The 21,195-nt window shown below is 38.2% G+C and overlaps 1 protein-coding gene across 2 annotated transcripts in view; it reads left to right on the forward strand.

The window, feature by feature from the left end:
- The window catches only part of Nell2 (neural EGFL like 2), a 293,369-nt gene that overhangs the window by 159,654 nt on the left and 112,520 nt on the right, over positions 1-21,195 (forward strand). For both annotated transcript variants that reach the window (XM_060388752.1, XM_060388751.1), the window contains exon 14: positions 20,659-20,784. In XM_060388752.1, coding sequence (XP_060244735.1) covers positions 20,659-20,784 — 126 coding nt within the window. The remainder of the gene's footprint in view (positions 1-20,658; positions 20,785-21,195) is intronic.

A 21,195-nucleotide genomic window follows, 5' to 3' on the forward strand; every position in this document is an offset into this window, starting at 1 on the left:
TTCAGTCTCTTGTGAATGGTATTTTCACCACATTTGAAATGATATATTTCTCTATACCCATTCCTTGTTGCTTGTCGCCTTTGAGTTCTTACTATGGTTTTCATTACTTTACTTTTAATTTCATCTCTTATCAGTTCATATATGATGTCTAAAAGTTGTCCAAAATTTAATTGGGTCTTTAGTTTTTAGAATGGTTCTCTGCTGCATGACTTTTCCTTTTCAGTTGAAAATGTCTGGGCCTCTTGATGCTTTGATGCTATCTTCTCTCTTCCCCTGTGAGGGTCATGTTGGAGTTCCTTCAAAATTCTTCTAGAAACTTCCTTTTCAGTGCTGTAGATCCTAGAAATTACAGCCACATCTGTCCAAAGCAATCATAATGAAGCAACTGTTCCCTGACTCCTACACTTCTTTCAGCCTCTGGGGCTTTGCTTTCCAAGCCTTTGATGATACACTGAGAAGAAAAATGTACAAAAGTGAATCATGTAAATAACCATGTCACATATTATTATAAAAACTAGTAGCTAATAATTTATTGATGATTTTTGAAGTTTGTGAGATCTTTCTTCAAAAAAAAATTGTGTTTATGTGTGTGTGTGTGTGTTTGTGTGTGTATAAGAGTTTGGTATAGTCTGAAGCCCAAAGTCTGTAACTTGTTATTGGTAGAATGATTTTGGGGATATGTTGGGTTCTGTCTTTATCATTCTAATGTCAGGGTTTTTTTTTTTTTTTGGCTATGTTTGTGGGGTGCTTTTGTTTTTTGGTGTGTATGTGTGAAAGGGGACATCTGCTTTGGGGGCAATAATAATTATATAGTAATAATTACTATTAATAATAAAATACCTATTTTGAAGCATCAAGCCACTCTCTACGCTCAGATGTGTGGCCCCTGATGGATCATTGTGATCTACTTACCAAGCACCACATACACTCAAAGAAAATTGACTCCCTCTCCCAGCATCTATCAAATGCCAATAACTCCGCAGCTGGGGTGGCATTTTGTGCCTACCTCCCCTCTCGTGGATGTTTTTCTAGTCTTGGTCTTTCACAAGTCCTGTGCATACTGTCACACCCACCCCAAGAGCACGCACACAGCCGCCCTGCTGTGTCCAGACATGCTGTTTCCTTGTCTCCACTTCTGGCTCTTACAGCCTTTCCTCCCCATCTCCCGAAATCATGCCTGTACCTTATCTGTCATTATAGTCTCTTGTGTAGTTGAGAAAACTGAAGAGCTTGAAAATCTAAGTGACTTGTCCAAGACCATTTATTCAGGCAGCAACCAGTTAACTCAGGGTCCAAATTCATGCCGCCTGTACCTGTCCTCAAATTCTGATGGTTCTTCGCTTTTACCACTTTTAATTTACTTATTTAGTTCTTTACCCAATTCAGTTTTTCATGGACAAGATCCTATATAGTTTTTAGTGAAGATATTTTTATGCGCCTGTAATACCTTTGTAGTCTGACAGTAAAGCCGCTCCTTGGAATAACAGAGATGATGAGTTAGATTCACCTGACTTCCCTTTTGCCTATCTTTTCTTTTAATTCTTTTTTTCTCTCCTTTCCTTGTTTCCTTTTCCTCCCTTCTTTCTTCTTCCTTCCTTCCATCCTTCCTTCCTTCCTCTTCTTTTTTCCTCCTCTTTTCCCTCTCCTTCCCTTCCTTCCTCCTCCCTTTATCCACTTTGTTTCTCAGCTTTTGCCATCTCACAGCTAACTCTCTTAGTCATGAATTCCTGACTTAGGCAATACCAGCATGTCATTAACTATGGCATGTAGAGGCATCTGAGTTGATTTCTCTAAGAATAAACAGTGAGGGCCCTGAAGAATTTCTTTATGGGACGGGAAGGAAAATACAGAATGAGCAGAAATCTTTGATTGCAAATGAAGCCCAAGAGTCCTTACTGGAACTAATGAGAGGCCTGCTGGTACAGCTGGGAAGAATGGTCCAGAGAACTAAGCCCTATGGGATTAATTAGGGACGCCTAACAGACATGGTAGCTTTCAAAGCTATAGCTAATGATGCATTCTCTATGGAATGTTAGGATAACATTTTTTTTAAGAAAAAAAGAAAAAAATGTCCAATGATGCTGTACAGTTGAGAATTTTCAGATAAACAGAAGCAGTGTGATTTATTGTGAGGATTTACCTGGTGAGGCTGTGGAAGTGGACACGTCTCAGGCATGCAGTTGGAAAGCTTCAGACTAGGATTGCTGCCAATACTGCAGTTGTAATCTGAAAGCCAGAGAATGCAAAGAGCCCAAAGAACTGTCTTCCCAAGAACAGGAGAAAACCAATGTCCTAAGCCAATCAGACAGTAGAGGCATCTGTTTGCTCACCCAGCCTTTGTCTTAGGGCTGCTATTGCTGTGAGAGATACCATGACTATAGCAACTCTTATTAAAGAATAATTAGTTGGGGTTGGCTTAAATTTCAGAGGTTTAGAGCATCATCCTCATGGCAGGAAACATGGCAGCACATAGGCAGACATGGTGCTGGAGAAGGAGAGGAACGCTAACCATTCCATATCCAGATCTGCAGGCAACAGGAAGATGGCGAGACACTGATCATAGCTTGAACACCCGAAACCACAAAATCAACCTGCAGGGGCACACTTCTTTCAACAAAACCATACTTCTTCCAATAAAACTATTCCAACAAGGCCTCACCCACTCCAACAAGGTCACACCTACTAATAGTGCCACTCCCTACGGGCCTATGGGGGCCGTTTTCATCAAACCACCACAGCCTTCATCAGATTAGAAGAGGTTCCACGGAAGGGAGGGAAAGGAGAGGTCTGCTAAGTCAAAATATTCCGAGAAAATCTTTATCTGATTGTCAAAAAGATATGAGGCCAAACACAGAAATGGGCAACAGTGGCTGTTAAGGAGAATAAGCCCACGTGGCCCAGGATCTATATCCACCTCTCTACAAAGTTCACACTCAGCCTTGTAGATGCTTTACAGCCTTGTAAACATCTTTACAGGCTTGTCTTCTTCCCAGGAACTTGAGTTCAGTGTGGAAGTTCTGAAAATCCCCACAAAATAACTAAACTTGAACTTTTCAGCAGCTTTTCTTGACTTGCTCATCATTTAATTCCTGTCATATAAAGGTTTTTTTTACCTTAAAAACAATTTACATTCATTCATAAATATTATTAATAAATTAATATCTGAAAAGAAATAATTTTTATTTGTATTTTTAAATTTAAAGTACATTTCTTTCCTCTAATGTGAAATAAAAAGCATTTACATTTTAAAAATCAAACTTGATAAAGAGGAAAGTTTTCTGAATTTCTTCTTGTACATGGTTTCTGAGAGCCAGTAGAAGAAGCATTAACCAAATATCCTTTGAGCCAGTGTGCCATAGCATGTGACTCTCTAGGTAGGCAATATCCATCCCTACACATGCCCTGCTCACTCAATATGCAGCTTTGAGCTCACTGGAGTACATGATGATGATTTTAGTTATCAATAGTGATTAGCTGTTACATAGAGTACTTTGTGTTCTGTATGGTGGATCTACAAGCCCATGGGAATTTGCTTTGTGATTGTCTTATCTCAGGCTTAATATAGAGAAGCTTTGTTTAGCACCCATTTATTCTAAGTAACTGAGAGCATACTGTGTGCTAGGTGTTAGGTTATGAAGAGGCAGCTCTAAAGAGACAAAGGAGGAAAGAGATATGAGGCTTAGTCTGACATTAGGCTGGACCATGTTCATTCATGGCAAGGGATCATCTTTGTCACCCACATGTGAAGACAGTCAAAATGACTACAAAGAAAGGGAGGATGCAGCCTCGTATAATGGTAGAAATGACTTCGGTAGTCCAGAAGGGAAGCTGGGAAATGTTATCTTTCGTCAGGAAATCATGACTAGACACAGAGCACATGTTAGTCATACAGTCATGATGGGAAACCTGCTGAGCTACGAAATAGAGGCAAATTTCTATCAGAACTAACATTTAAATCATATGCCCATTTTCCATCTTTTGTTGGATATGAGAATTGTCACATCTGGTTTTGTGTCACATTAAAAGGTACTCATGTTTGTATATTCTTGGTGGTTTTGTCTAGAAAACAAATAATCTTTGGTACTAGGTAGCCAACACAGGGGCCAAGGACCAGCAGTGTAAGGCAGTGTCTGGGGGTTCATTAGAAACGTAGGCTGCTGTGCTTTTTCTCCGACTCCTGTGTCAGAGTAACAAGATCTGCATAGTAACAAGATCTCCAGGTGATTTCCCCCTGCACACTGAAACTGAGGAACATTGCTTGCAAGCATGGGATACATTAATTTATCATCTTAATAAGTAGGCAGCTCTCCAGCACTTTCCAGCCATATGGTAAACTGGAGAGGAAGTTTTGTGCCCGCACTATTTTCATCAACATCAATATATAGTTGGTTTTTCGGAGTGTGGCTCAGACTCCATTGGAATCACTGCTTAGCTTATTAATAGATGCATGTTCCTGGACCCAACCTCTATTCTTGGAGTCTCGGCATGCTTTCACGTTTCCCAGACGATCCTATGCACATTAAAATGTGAATAGGGCTATTCTGTGTAAATTCTGTATCTATATCTTTCTAAGGATGGGCTTTGAAAAAAAAATCATTGTTTTTAAGTCTTTAGTTAATTTGCTCTGCCTAGGAAGATGAATTGCTCAGTTTTTATAATACAATGGTCTCTGTTTAAACCAGGCCTTTTACTTGAACTATTGACATTTTGGTCTGGAAAATGTTTTGTGGTGGGCTTGCTCAGCAGTCATCGGGTGTTTAGCAGCAGGTCTGGTCTCCAGCCCCCAGGAGTCTCCTGGGGCAGCCTGCATTCCCTTTGTGATATCCAGAAATGTCTCCAGATTTCACATATTTCCTTTAGGGCCAAAGTCCCATCAGTCAAGAGTCATTGGTTTAAACTGTGTGAAGAAAATGAAGATGGCTTTATTTGAGTCTGATCCCACTCCTGGTGTCTGTTCCATTATGTGAATTTTCTCAGGGGATTTTGTTTCATGCAAGGCTGAAGGAAGGCTTATGCATGAGCATGTAAGGACTACGGAGACTATTGTGTCTATTTTGAACCCTCAATGTTAGGGAAATCACAATATAATGATGGGAAAAGTGAAAAACCATAAACTAGATTTGAAGTAGAATACAAATATGACAGAGAATATGTGGCATTTGTCTTTCAGATTCTGAGTTACCTTCCTATATATGTTTTTCAGCTCCACCCATTTATTTGCAAATTTCATGATTTTATTTCATTTTTTATAGCTGAAGAAATTTGAGCTTTAGTAGAAAAATGCACATAACATGTTTATGCAGCTAAAATTAACATCTCTCCACTTTTGACAAGTGGTTGCATTTCTGATGCTGCTGTTCAAGACTTGTTACTTCTGCTAGTGAGCGAGTGAGTTTGTACAGGGCACCTGGTATGTGTGAGTCTCAATCTGTTTGTCTATTAGTACTATTAGTACAGGGAATTTGTTTCATGAGGTTTTTAGGGAAGAAAATTAATTCTGATTTTTAAAAAATGCCTTCCAGTAAGATGAGTTCTTGGTAAAAGCTTGTCATTAAATTTATGCACATATATCTATTAATTCTAATGTCAGTGAAACTATACAATATTTTATTTTGGGAATTAAGATGGCATATCACTAAAGCAAAGTTGAGAAAATTTTCTACTAAGAGCTTAGATATGATAAAATTGATTCACACTTGAAGCCACTTCTGCTAAGATCTTTACCTATTTCAGTAACTGATTTATTACAGATAGATTCTATGGCCAAATTGCTGTGTCAAACTGCCTTTTGCTCTAACCAATATTATAGTTGGTTATTGAGTATAAAGCATGTATAATTTGTTCATTTTGTGAGTTTTATGATCAATGTCTGAATATAACCTTGGGGATTCATATTTTGCATATATGTGTGCATGCATAAGGAAATAGCAGGTTAAAAACTTGTTAATTACCTATACATATTTTTGTTTATTAAAATCAGAGAGGAAAAAGTCTGGGTAGAATTTAGCAATTCATTCTAAACAAATCAGTTGCAGGTGTATTCTATAAAGAGTCATCCATTGGGTTTTTTTTTTTTCCATTATAGAAATGGAAATTACTAGAGGGAAAGAAAGGCCTTTCCCAGAATAGAATCCATTTGAAGTGACATGTAAGTCACATATGACTAATAATTTTAAAAATTAACTCATAGGAAAAGTCTTTTTGCGGTGCTATTAACTTGAAGATCGTGTATGCAGAGAGATTAAATTATAAATGCCAGCTTCATCTCCCCTTCAAAGAAATCAAGTCACATGTTCTATGTACATTTGTTAAATGTGCTTGGGGCTAATTAATAATTGATTGCTCAAAACGAACTACTAATATTCCTTTTACAATTCTATTTCTCTCTTTATTCATCAGTTTTAAAAAAATTATCAAATCTAACATAGAGTATGATTATTATGTTCTTCGGGGCATCTGTTAGTTAAAAAGGGGGGTGTTCAAGATGATGGTCAGTGCCTGGTCATGGGCTATGATAAGAAAATAATGAAGCTGAAATGAGCACCAGTTGCACAAATAAACAAGTACAACTGATTTGATAGTCCCGAGGCTACAGTGAGATTTCTTGCGAGGCAACATGGAACAAGATAATTGATGTATCCTATCAGAGGCAGTGTCAGTTCTAGTGTTTATGTAACAGAACTAGGAACAAGTTTTGAGTGACAAGAACTGGATCCCAGGAAGCAGATAGAAATGAAACAAATGCTTCAGAGAGAACAACGGATTTGATATATGTGACAGAGAGGGGACTGGCTTGATTAGGCCAATAATGATTCCACAAGAAAAGAGTCCTTTGTGTTTTGATATAGGGACAGTTGGGAGACTCATGCTGCCTTTAATGAGCACAGAGTGGTTGAGCAGACAAGGGCATGATGAGTCTAAATTCTAACCCTTATTCATTGGTATGATACAAAAATGGGCCTCTGGGTTTTAATAATACATAAGGAGCTATTCACTTTTTCTTTAAACACTAAACCATCTTAATTCTCTATTAACCATACTCCAAGTAATTTTCCTTTCCTATGGAGGATGGGCTTGGAGAGAAAGTATGTGTTTAAGTTATAGTTTGTGTTCATACACCTCAGATAGAATTGTGGTAAAGATGAAACACAATTCAGTTGCTACCTGTGCATACTGATTTGTTGGGCAGCCATATTTCCCAAATGACATTAAGAGTGGATTAAAATTGCCAAATTTAGCAGTGCTGTTCAGTCAGTGATTTCTGTCTAAATGAGCCAGTGGGAGTTAGAGTGTCTCCATATTGCCCAGGAAAGACACTGGATCTAATGTTTTCATCAATTTAGTAACTCCAAATATATAGCAATTTTGATGTTGGAAGGACTGAAATCCTTGTTTTCTGGCAAACAAATATATAATTGTTAAATCCATTTTTAGCATTTAAATATAAAAATGTGCCTTCTTGGAAAGAATTTTCTTGAACTTGATGACTTTCAAATTCAGCATAGCAAGACTTATTCAAATGAGCCTGTCTGTTCCTTAACTTCGAGCAAGTGGGAATCAGTCGGGATGAAGACTAACCAGCACATACAGAAAGTGCAGGAACAGGCACAGATAGACTTTCCATGGCAAAGAGGTCAGGGACGTGCCTGTGGGGAAAGGGAGCTTCCTGTCAGCCTGGCAATGTGAGTCCAGTTTAAACTGGCAGAGAAACAGCTAGAGAAAAGAACAAATGGGACATTCTTTGGAATTCTCTGCAAGAGTAGACTTTGTGCAGAACTTGAAGAGGACCAGAACTTAAAGACTGGAGGAACCATGGATGATCATGGTTGATTCCATTCTAGATTTACAGTCACTATAAATGATATTTGAGGAACTTCTGATCATGATGCATGTTCTTTGGCTGTGAAAACAGGCAAATGTCTGCTGACTCTAGGTCACAAGGTTGCTATGAGGGTTAAGGTTAACAAATACAGAATTTAGTAACAATCACCACAACAAAAAAGTCATGAAGATTTCAGTTGTGGTTCACACACTTTGATACTCACCCTGGTGACATACCCTAAGCTTGGTAATAGTCTCTACATCCCAGCTCAGTTTATTCCATTTCCCACATACATTATTTAAAACCTTTACTATGCCCGAGGGCCATCGATCTTACTCTCAGTGTATAGCCTCTCCTACCAATGAAACAGAAACAATAACGCCCTCTGTCTACTGTTTCCATGTCGGTCATCCCTATACTCTCATCCTCACCCTTTCTTCCTCCTTCCTTTTTGATCAAATTGAAACCTTTCTCCCATGAGTGATGGACCTATCTAAGAACCAAACTTCAGGAGGAAACGTGATACAATCACTGCCACCTCAAATATAGCTTCCTACTTCTCTCTGTTTGTCCTTCCAACCTGCATTTCAACATGTTTGTCTCTTTCTGCTCCACAGCCCTCCTAGCTTGTATAGCATTACTTTTTCCCCCTTCATGACTACACTTCTTGAATTTGTGATCTATCCCCACTATCATCTCCATTTCTTCAAATTAGACATTCTGTTACTGACTTCAGTCTAGACGTTTTAATCCCATCTCCCCATACATCAGTCTCACCAGGACCCCCAGTAACTTCTGTAATGCTAGACCAGATACCTGTTAGTCATTATCTTGCTTGACCTTTAGGCCATATGTAACTTTATTGGCCAGTCTTTCCCTCAGTGTTCATTTAGTCTTTATGATACTACTCTCTATGGATCTGAGTTCAGAGTTGCAAATGATATAACCCACAGTTCACTTGGGAAAGGAATATATCGAAGAATGTTAGGTAGCTTCCAATATATGAGAGACTGATCTTCAATGATGTTAAGGCAAGCCATCACATATCACGTTTGGGCACACATCCCACTGCCTTTCCTTTATATATTACATAAATACTGTTTTATGGTGACATCCAGAGGTTGATGCTACCCACGTAGTAACTCAAGGTCATAGGCCTTGTGCAGTTTAGGTTTGTGTAAGCTTGGCATAAGCCAGGGAATATCATCTGGGAAAATAGAAATCCAGCTGGAAAAAAAAAAAAAAAAAACCTTCCATCATACTGGGCTCTAGGCAAGACTGTGAGGTGTCTTCTTCATTAGTAATTGATGAGGGGGCACCCAGAGCACTGAGGGGAGTACCACCTGTGGGCATGTGTTCCTGGCAGGTAGAAGAGTAGTCACTGAATGTGATCCTGGAACAAGCCTCCTCCATAGCCTCTGCTTCAGTTCCTGCCTCCTGCTTCCTGCCCTAACCGCCTTGACTTCCCTCCATAATAAACTATGAGCTATAATCTTAAATAAGCCCTTTCTACTTCAGGTTGCTTTTGGTGATGTGTTTATCCAAGCAATAAAAAGCCTGGCTGAGACAGGGCTATTCACCATTTTCTAAGGACACTGAAAATTTGTGCTGTGACTTTCACATTGGATAAAGGCATTTTCAGATATAGAATTTGTGTTTAGGAGATGATGTTGGCCACTTCTGGGGGTCACCTTGCTCCCACACCCTTCAGATTTTTTGCTGACTCCACCTGGTCCTCATCAGTCTTTACTTTGTCTTTATGAGGATGAGGTCCTATTCCTCAGAGTTCCCTAGGAGCTGTAACTCCTCATGCCTTCTTCCTGGATGATGCTTCCTGAGACATGTCTTCAGTTACTTTGGTATGCCTTGTGACTCCAGAAGTTTGAGCTCTACCTTGGCTCTACCTACTGAGTGAAATGTGTACCCACATACATCAGTGGACACTTCTGCTTGGATGAATTATAAGTACCTCAGATCTTTCAGTCTCAAGCCAGGGTTTCTGTAATGCATCTTTCCAGTTCCTTCCCTGTCTAGACACCCTCAGTTATAAGCTGAAGGAGGGCCTCATCCCTGAGAACTTCTCTGCCTAATTTACAGGGATCCAGTCAGTATCAAAACACAAGACGTTTTACACCCAATGTTTTGTTTTATTTTTAATTGCCAAATCAAGTTGCCTCCGCTTTATGGGCAGTGAAGACAGGAGCTTAATCCACTAAATGGACCTCCTCCTAATGACCTACCCTCTACTCTGTGACTAAAAAGATCTTGATAAGCAATTCATACACCCTCTCTTACACACACACACACACACACACACACACACACACACACCTTAAAGTCTGTTAAAGTCGGATTTTCAATGTCTCTCTCTCTGCTTTGGCAAGGTTCCAGGTTCTAGGGTAGGATATAAAATGGGATGTGGAATCCCCTGTTCTATTTATCTCTTGGGTCACCAAGCTGATGGAACAAGCAACCTATTAGGAAAGAAGATTGGAGGAAAAAGAAATAGGGGAGGGAGCCCAGGATTCCTTTGATTCCTTCTCTGGGACTAGAGACTGGCTATACTGCTACTTTTTTTTTTTCTGTAGTCAGAACTGTAAAAAGTGGCCTCTAGTCAAAATTTTAAGGTGTTGTAAAAACTGTCTCTTTGGCCTGAAATTAGCTCCTGCATAGGAATAGGCCACTTTGGAGGCTTTCACAGGCTAAAGTAAACTTTTTCCTGCTTATCTTATGCTGATAGTTATGATCCTGAATCTGCTCACTTATCTGTGACTCAACAGGCAAGGGAAAGAGGAAAGTAAGCAAAGACCATCCATGCATGTATGCTCAAGGGAAAAGGTGGATGAAGTTAAGAACTTCAGCCTCAATGAACTCCACTAGCTTACATATGAGATGATGCTGATTTCTGCTAGCATCTTCTCTGCAGAAACTTCAGCAAGTTTTAGCTGCCAGTCCCATAGTATCTGAGCATACACATAGACAGTCAGACATATAGACTTGTACATATTCATACGCACATTCAGTGGATGATTAAAAAAGGAGTTCCTTACATATAGACAGACAATTGACATGAACTCATGTAACATATGTACAAAAAAACAGATGGACATATTTACATGTAAACACATATCTATATACATATTTACAACTCATGGGTGAAACGAATTCCACTGAGTTTCCATTCAATGGGCTTCCACCACCAGGCTTTTGCCAACAAGGTTCTGCCAACTTTATTGTATAGTCATAGCTTTATACCTCTGAGACAAAGCTCCCAGAAAAGGAATTACTTCATAGTCAAAAAGGCAATTTATCACAAAAACAGATGAATTCTAAAATACAACAAGATACATGTTTTAAAACTAAACATTTATCTATGTATCCATTACAGAAGTTCATAGTGATTTCAGAGTGACAAAAGTTGACAAGGTCTAAAGGTGAACGGGGTCTAAAAGTAACAAGAATACATGTCTTTTCAATTAGGACTGACCTAGATATACACATTTTCCAGCTATCTCTAAGCTTATAGTTGGTTCAGGACAATAATTTTATCTGCCTTTCTGTCTAAGAAACAAAGTAAATTTAAACTGACAGTATATAATGCCATAAGGTGATAAGGTATAAGAAGTTACAACAGAATAGTTTGTATATATTTTGACATTTAAGTTTGCATTTCATTAGACATTGCTTGGTAGTCCCATTACAATTTGGGTTCATAGGTGATTTAAACCAACTCTGCCTATATTTGTAGTGTATACCAGGATTCATGAATGAAGGTTTATCTTGAATCGACAAATCTGTCTCAAGCCTGTCTCCTAGAGGTCCACCAAGGTATTTATTGCAGCCATAAAAGTTTTAAAGTTGTTTTAGAAATTATAAAACAACTTAACCTTAAAATTTGTTTAACTCTAATCAGGAATTCCCTAATTAGGAATTAATTTACCTAAACAGCAGTACATCTTTAATAAGATCCCATAGGAAGTTTGTTCAATCAGAGTGTGTAAATACTTAGAAAATGATGGCACACTATACCAGATTATAGAAAGATACAGTAGGGCACAAAGAATGTCAGAAACTGGAAGCAGTTCTGGGGTGTATCGTGGTACAGACCTTGCAAAACACCAAATTCCCTTCCAGAAGGCTCACCTGCCTAATGAGCTTTTTTAACAGAATGGCTACACACACACACACACACACTTATATAAGCATTGACAATACCTGGAAAGCTGCACAACAAATTGATAACAGTGGTTGTGTTACAGCTTAGAAGTGGGAAAACTGAGTGGCTGAGAGTCAGATCTATCCTCATATGCCATGTATTAGACCTTTTAAATTTTATAGCATGTGTATATTACATGTTTGTGTCATTAATGAAATTTCTGTAGATAATCTGAGTCAAAGGATAGCATTGCACTGTCATAAAATTTTAAGGATTTTTACACAATGGCACCTGCTTGCTACATGAGCCACAGTGAACACCCATCTCCTTTTCCCAGCCTCCAGTGTTGTGTATAGATCCCCTTCTGCAAAAAGCTCCCTTCTTTTCCCTTTCTTCTGGATAATTTCTCCATTAGTCTTCTGTTCAGATGTCAAATTCTCCTTGTCTTTAAGACTTGGGTTTGGAAATGGTGTTATCCTTACCAAACAGCACTGTGATTTATTATTATATGTGCCTTTTATTAGAAAACCCCATCAGATCCTTCAAGTACTGATACTTTGTGTGACTTACTGAAGCTTTTGATGACCATGTCCCATTTAGTACTTTGGATATACAGGGAAGTGATAAAATGTCAGTGGATAAAATATTCATGACAGTGAACCCCAATTTTGAATATTCTTTCTTTTCACTTTTTCCATAAGTATTATTTTATAGTTTTTTCTTACTCTTCTCTCAAATTTTACTCTTTCATCTCAAGCCCAAGAATAAGATATTCAATTAAAAATAAAAAGAAAGCCAAGACAATGCCAGAGTTCTTATTCTTGTGCAATGTACCATAAAATTTATAATAACTTGATGGATATAAAAAAATGAAACCAAATTGTGAGAGGTGTTTTGAGGTGACTAATGAAATCTTGTATGCTACAGGAATATGTTTTAATTTGCACTCAGGTGGATAAGATTGCTAATATGTAAGAATTATCTTGGTAAATAGCCTCAATGATGCCACTGACTTCATAACATCTGATGCTGGTAGCTCCCTTCAAGGAAGCTTATTTATAAATGGCACTTTGTTCTGTGGTGACTTTCTACTGAGAAACCTACTTAGACCTGCATATTTTATCTTTTTAAAACCACTCATCTCTTCAGATTTTGCTCTCAGATCTCATTCCAGATTCAGGTTATTCAAAACTTAGTCTGTTTCCCCTTTGTGAATTATATGATGATCTCTTGGCCAACTTTGCCAGTGGCTACATCACAGCCGTTGAGCCCAGGCTTAGCAGTAACCTATGCTGGTCTACATTCTTCAATATGTGGAGTCTCCGAATTGAACTGCAGGACCTCACGATTGTCCTGGCTGAGTAAGAAGCCCTGAGCGTTCCTGAAATGCTCACATAGTGCCTTTGCAAGTTAAAGTCAGGATAAATGTCATTTTAGAAATGCAGCATAATTTAGAAAAAGAACAGCATTACTGGCATTCAGCGTGGTAGGCACATGAACGGGATGGAGGGAATTGGGAGAAGGGGCATTTAACTGTTCACTGCCTTTAGGTTTAGTCCAGATACAAGTCCACAATCCATAAAGGACATTCATTTTGGACCTTAATCTAGAATTGCTATTTCTGTGGCTCCCACTAATTATCTTCCTGAAACTTCTGCTGGTGGGAGTTTCCAAAAACACAGACATGATTCATTTACCTTGTCCTTTAAATCTTTTCTATTTCACATATAAAAAAATCTAGTTATTCTAGGGAGCTTTGAGTTCTGAGCCTTACCCTTTGTCTCTCACTTTCCTTGCTTCTATCTTTGATTGTAATTACTCCAGTTAAATTATATAATTTATGAAGTCCATCTGAGCTCTAAAACTGTGTTTATGATTAATTACAATTTTTATATCTGCTTTCATGTAGGAAAATGGGTGGTTATAAATTCCTGGTTTCTAAACTCAACCAGCTTACGGTTCCCAGTCTAAGAGAAAGTGTTCAAGTGTTAGAAACATGATTCACTTCTGTTTGTAGTTTAGTGGAATATACTTTATGCCTTACAAAACTGCAGAGAAGCAGAAGTCACCACAACCATGTGGGTCCCTTTCTCTCTGTTAGAATGGAAACCCTGAAGAATGGGCACTGAATTGAAAATCAACTTGTGATTGTGGAAGTAAGGATTGAGAACCTAGCTGCCAGTTGTGTTGGCAATGTGTGTCAGTCCACGCTCTCTACTCAACTGAGAGTCAGTCCACACGCAAGAATGATAGGAAGGTGTGTCCGCCCCTTCTGCAGAAAACCACATGCCAGGGAATGTCTGGACCTGTCCTTGAATCAGAGTGGGATCACTGCCACCTTGAGCTTCAGGTTAGACCAGGACAAATGATACTTCTGCTTTGACTTCTAAGGTGAAAAGCTTTGAAAAGATTTATTGACTCAGCCAACAGATATGTTCTAAACCTGGAGGCAGTGAGCACCTGAGTGCTCACTATCCTCTGTCTCCTCCTGCTCTGCCTACTACCTTGAATGCCAGTAAAGCTACTCCTTTTCTAAACTATGCTGCATTTCTAAAGTGACAGCATTTATCTCGACTTTATCTTGCAGAAGCATTATGTGATATACAGCTGGGGCTGGCCAATATCCTGACCAAGTTCTGTTTCCTCAGATCTTACATTCCAATGAAAATAGACATGGGATGTGTTATCATACAGCAGATACCTGTAGATGCTACTAAACATTAGAGAAACTGGGCTGGGAGAGTTACTATAATTTTGCAACCAGCTGAAACTAAGACTTGCATTAAATTGTTAAGAAAAAAATCATTAATTTCTTCTTTTTTGTAGATATTTAGTGCACTGTCATCATATCTTTTATCCCATAACCACATTTCCATTTATTTTCCACATTGAATTTTCTTGCTGCCTCTGCTGTTGTCCCTAGACTTGCACATTGCAGTATCTAGGCCAACTTTAGACACTGCAGACAGCACCTCCATGACAGCCCTTTCAACATCACAGAAACCTTTCACTTGAAGCCAGTCTTCTCCAAACCCACCCCAAGCCTGTCCCCACCATTAAGTTTTCTTTGTTTGTTCCCCCCAAGGAACTGATTTTTTTTAAATGGTATAGGACCTGTTGCTGTTATTCATATAAATAAAATCTGGTTTTCTCAAGTTAGGGAAGAAAGCTCAGATATAAAATTGTTTCTATTTTTAAGTATACATTTCAAGGTACACTAACAGGTGCTCAGAACAAATACTGTATTTCTATTAACGGGGCTCATTTTTCTCTTTTCATTGCCCAGGTTTCTGTTGTGTACCAAGCAGTGTTCATAACATTGGTGTTTACTTATGCTTGAACTTCTTTGGATAGGACTTGTCTTTGTTGCCTAATGCAGTATCTGGACCATGTCCATTTTATATTCAATGAATAAAAATGAGTATTCAAGAAAAACAACTATCAGAGAGCTTGAAATTTGCTACTATGCATGGTGAAGAGGAAATAGAGCTATAGTAAGATACACCTGAAAACTATTTGAACAGAGACTACTCTGCTGTCAAGGAACCATGAGCTCTGTTCAGAGCTACTGCTCTCTAGAATTCTGCTTGTGAAGTGCTAGCTTCATGAGACACCTAAGGGAATGCGATAATAATGGTCTGATGCTGCTTTCTTGGTTTGTAAGCCCGTGTATGGCAGATTGTGTGTTCGTGTGTGCTTGTAGAGGTGATTATTCATGTGTGTGCACATATGTCGCTCCTCAGGAGCTATCTTCCTTATTTGCTTGTTTGTTTGAGACTGGGTCTGTTGTGGGCCTGGGGCTCAGCTAAGCTGGGTGATAGTAAGCCCCAGGGTTCTTCCTGTCACAGCCTCACTGGTTCTGTGGGTGCATGCATTTGCCTCTTATAGGTGGGTGGTTTGTCTACTTGATTTTTACAGGGGCTCTGGGAACTAACGCCTCATGCTTATAAGGTGAACTTTTCTGTTTGTGGGCTGTCTTCCCAGCCCCCACAGTCTGCACTCTAACTTCTTTGGTATTGAATTTTGGAAGAGGCATTAGGGACTACATTATTGAACAATGAATGTACTCCTTTTTTTAGACTCAGGCATGCTAAGATACCATTTAAATGTTTCGATTTGGCAGCCCATTCTCACTAGAGTTCTACTTACCAAAAGTTAAGATCATCAAATCATGATAAAAAATACAATAGTGTTTTGTTTTTTGTTTTGTTTTTTGTTTGTTTGTTTTTACAGGAAGACATGTGATAAATTTATCAACAATAAAATTGAGTCTGAGAATTTGCTTCCTTTAAATTTTAAGTTGGTTCATGAAGCTTAAATACACTGTGAACCAAGTTTGCTTTGATTTTGACCAATTGCTTTCCAAATGCCATGGTGTGCCTGCAAGAATCTGTACACACCAATGGAAATGACTGTTCTGCAACTTGTAATATCACTACATAAAGACAGCTTTGTGGGGCTTCCTCTAAAGGCAGAGTGCAAGGAGGAAGCAAGGCACATCTTGTTCACAATGCTGATGGGGGCTTGGTTTTGCCTCCTTTTCCCTTGGGACTTTGTCCCAAGCTCTAAGTTTGCCTTTTGAAAGCTTTTGAACACAGACTCAACATCTCTGTGACTGAAGCTCCTAAATATTTCTGATTAAGTAAGCTTCTCGGTCTTATTTTTATGATCCCACATCAACCTTTGGTTGAGCTTTATTTAGCCATGTGATAGCTTAAAAGTGGAGAATCCACAAACAGAAATGGGGAAGGTCAGAATCTCATATCTCTGTGGGCTGTAGATTTCAGGAGGAACAGCAGTAAATGACTATATTTTGGCCAGCTTATCCCTGCACAAATTACTCCTATTAATGCTCATAACTGACATTTTCTACCATGTATGGCTGTACTCGCATCACATTAACAAAATTAATCTAAACTCATGGTCTGTTTTGCTCACTCTGTCCCGTAGGATTTTGGTATAATCAAAGTTCATAATGCTTTAGCTTACAAATGTAATTTGTCAGTGTTGGTAGCAAGTTCTTCGGGAATAGGCCTTTTCTTTAGGATGGTGTCTTGTTATGAAGCTATTTAGGACCAGATTCCATCCAGGACCTATACAGTGTTGTTCTGCCCGCAGCAGTTGGTACTCCATCATTTCCAAGAGTTGCACTTGTTTGTGGAGGTGCCATGGTATGTGCACAGTAATTCCTCCTTGTGGTAACCAGAGTGTTTTCACTGAGTTGTATTCTTCATTCCTAGTGCATTCCATGTGACCCTTGTATATACAGACTTTTTAATATTCACTATGTAGTTCATTCATAAGCTTAGGCTTGAGGACTCTAGCTATGTTTGCATAGTTTTGTTTTATATATTAATATATCCTAAATATATACTATATGTGTGTGTGTGTGTGTGTGTTCAATGTGTTCAGTCTGTATAAAAGTACTTTTATGTATATAGTCACAGAGCTGACCACTTGGTATTGGATAAATAATTGGAAGATCATGAATAAGCTTCTTGGGGGATCTTCCCAAGGGAAGACTATTTCCCTGCTGTCAGTATCCCTATTTGCCTGTAATTAATTCTTTGTCTAGGGTTGAGGCCTCATGAACTTTGCCTCTTCTATGTTACCATGTCAATTAGTACAATTTTTGCTCAGATATTGTTTAGGCATCCATGTTGATGAAAATTAACGGGTGTAGCATCTCTGACATTTCTATGAGACATAGTTCGATAACAAACTTCCTGTTTCTTTGGCTACTGCAATCTTTCAATCCCTTATTCTGCAAAACCCCAAAGCCTTATGTGCAGGAGTTGTACTATAGACATCTCAGTTGGGACTGGGCACCATAAGATCTCTTGTATCCTACATTGTGATTGGTTGTGGTTTTCTGTACTTGTCTATTTCTGTTGCAAAAGGAAGTTTCTTTGATGAGGGTAGAGAACTACACTCATGTATGGACATAAGGATAAAGACTTAGAACACAGTTGTATTTCCATTTTCATTTAGTTCCAGGAAAAAAAAATATTTCTTTGTTGATTTCTTCTTTGACCCAGTAATCGATCAGTCATGAGTTGTTCAATCTCTACAAGTTTGTGTGTCTATTAGAGATTTGTCTGCTGTCAATTTTAAGTTTCATTGTGGTCAGACAGGGTGTGCACAGTTAGTTTAGCCTTTCTGAATTTGTTAAGATTTGTTTTGTCAAACACTAGATCACTGTGTGATCTAGTTTAGAGAAGCTCCTGTTTGTTGCTGAATAGATTGCACGTTCTTTGTGTTCCAGTGTAATACTCTATCAGCATCTGTTGAGTCTATTTGATGCACAATGCCATTTACTTTTCACTGTTTCTCTGCAGATGACCTGTTATGTTGGAGAATGTGAGATGTTGAAATTGCTTAATATTAATGGGTTGATGTTAATCTGTGACTTTAGGTCCAGTGGCACACTTTTAATGAAATTGGGTGCACCAGAATTTGGCACATATATGTTTAGGATAGAAATGTCTTTATGATTAATTGTTCCATTTGTTTAGGATGGAATGGTCCTTTTTAATCTTCTGGTAAATTTTAGTTTGAAGTCTCTTCTGTAATATATTGGGTAGTAACACCTTCTTGCTCTCTGGTACTGTTTGGTTAGAGTATGTTTGTCTATCCTTTCACTCGAGTGTGATTATTATCTTTAAGACAGATAATGTGGATTTTGTTTTTTTGTTTGTTTGTTTGTTTACCAATTTAGCCAGCCTGTGCTTTTGATTAAAGAATTGGAGCTGTTAATATCTATAGTTATTGAAAGCTACATGTTGATCACAGTCATTATGTTATTGACTTTTCCTACTGTTGTTTATGTTCTTAGTGGTGCTTTGTATTTTTATAATTATAACTTTGTTTTTATGTCTATGTTCATTCTTCTCTTTAGCCTAAAATGGTGCTTCCTGCATTTTCTATAGATGTCATCTTTTGGGTTTTCCTTTTTATGTGACTTGTCTTTTTTTTTTTTTTCCTTTGTAGTTTTCAATACATTTTTATTTGTTCTGTATGCTTAGTGTTTTAACACTGAGTGTAACATAGGCAGTTTCTATTATGGTTTCTATTAGCTCTTTGGTAGTCTGTGTACATCTTGTATATGTATGGGTATATATTTACATAGTTTTAAGAAGATTTTGACTGTGGTCTTGTTTAAGATCTGATCTATGACACTGACCTGATATTCTCCTTCATCTATTCTTATAATTTTAACATGTGGTCTTTCCATGGTGTTCCACATTTCCTGTATGCTCCTTTTCTGTGCTTTTAAGAAAAGCTTTATATTCTTTACTTAATTTGACTAGATCCTGTACTTTATCTTCAAATCCTCATATTATGTCTTCTGCTTGCTTCATTCTACTTGCATGGTGTTCCCTTGAGCTTTGTAGTTGGGTTATTGGGTTTTAATCTCATTTTTGTTTCAGCTTGAGTACTCTTCAATGTTTCTGTCTTTACTAAATTCCATTTTCAACGTTGGGGTTGTCTTCACTACATCCATCAGCCATATGTTTGTATTGCCTCAGGTGTCACTCATGGATCCATACTCACCCATGTTCATTATTGCCATCTTAAGTCTTTCTACAGTGAAGCAATCCAACAGAAGTTCTTTCTCCTGTGTAACTTCAACATTAACCTGTTGCTCACCATTCTTCATTCCTCCAACTCTCTATGTGTTAACTCCATTATACTCTTCAACTTCTGGGAGATTAACCTTTCTAGATTCCATATCACATGGTGTTTGTCTTTCTGTACTTGACTTCATCCATTTTCCTAGCCATAGGGCTTACTGAGGCATGCCAGCACTCTGGGCTTTACACATGCTGAGATCTGAACTGGGTTCCTCATGTTTATTTATCAGGTACTTTCCTGACTGAGCCATCTCCTCTGTTCGAAATATAGGTTCTTGATACAATTCAATAAATGCTTTAGGTTCCATGTAGACATGTACAATTAAATAAGTGGGTTTTATTGTCAAAATTCACATTCTTTACAATCAATACCCTTTCTTGTTATTTTTTTAATCATCCATGAGCTTTTATAACTCAAAATTGGAGGCAAGAGTTAACATGTGCAAAGTTCCATGTTATATTTCCCTACTTCATAATTCCTCATATTCTCTCTGCTTCATGTTGTAATCCTGTCTGTATTTGGACACTTAGTAGGGTACTTTTTGTTCCATTTGCATCTCTGATAAACTGCTGTTATTGGATTCTTACTTTCAAGTGAAGTTCTTCAAGTTCTGTGTACAGCCAGTACTTCATTTACCTTTTTCAAGGCCTCCCCAAGGTAGACAGAATAGCCAGTGAATCAAAGATTATAGGTGGTCAACTCAGTGACTGAAGGTTTCAGGATGCTAAGGCAACCTGATCTGTAATTTCTGATTCCTTTTATCAAACACAAGTAGATGAATGCCCTGAAGATTTCAAAAGCTATTCATAATGATGCAAGTTGAAACTGGAAGACCTATTTGAAACCGTGGCAAGAACTGCTCATAAATGCTCACATGCTTTCTGTCTTGTGAACATCAAACATTCCTATTAAAGGAGGTATGTTTTAATGCTCTTTCAAAATGCAGTTCAATTAGTAGCTATTCCTCTCTTCCTGGCAAAGAAAATCATAGAGAAATTCTAGAATGTTGGTCACCATTGACCTCTGCCCTTTTTTCCCTTTGTAGACATTGACGAGTGTGCAGAAGGACGCCATTACTGCCGCGAGAACACCATGTGTGTGAATACACCTGGCTCTTTCATGTGCATCTGCAAAACTGGGTACATCAGGATTGATGATTATTCGTGTACAGGTAAAGGATGCCTATTTGAAATAGAGTATTTCCTATTTTGTTCAGTTGTCAAAGATTTTTTTTTTAATTCTAAGAAGTGTGTCATGAATGTTTCCTCACAAGAAAAATTAAAATGGAAACCATTGCATCTTGATTTATCATTTAATTGTGAATCTACTCTGAAGAACAGAGTACTTGGCATTGAATGACCTTTGCTTGGGGAGACAAGAACAAATATTTACTTGGCCGCATAGGGCATTAACTGTAAACCAAGGATACAAGTATATATCCAAGTCTTTCTTAGGAAAACTGTAAGTTTACATATATGAGATGGAAAGATTATTTACAGGGTACTGGGTGATCCCCAAACAGCTAGATCACTGAGAAGTCTCCCTGCAGCATAAATGGTCTCCCTGGCTGCATAGATGAGAC

Source organism: Meriones unguiculatus, chromosome 8 (genome assembly GCF_030254825.1).
Source record: "Meriones unguiculatus strain TT.TT164.6M chromosome 8, Bangor_MerUng_6.1, whole genome shotgun sequence".
NCBI classification, from domain to species: domain Eukaryota; kingdom Metazoa; phylum Chordata; class Mammalia; order Rodentia; family Muridae; genus Meriones; species Meriones unguiculatus.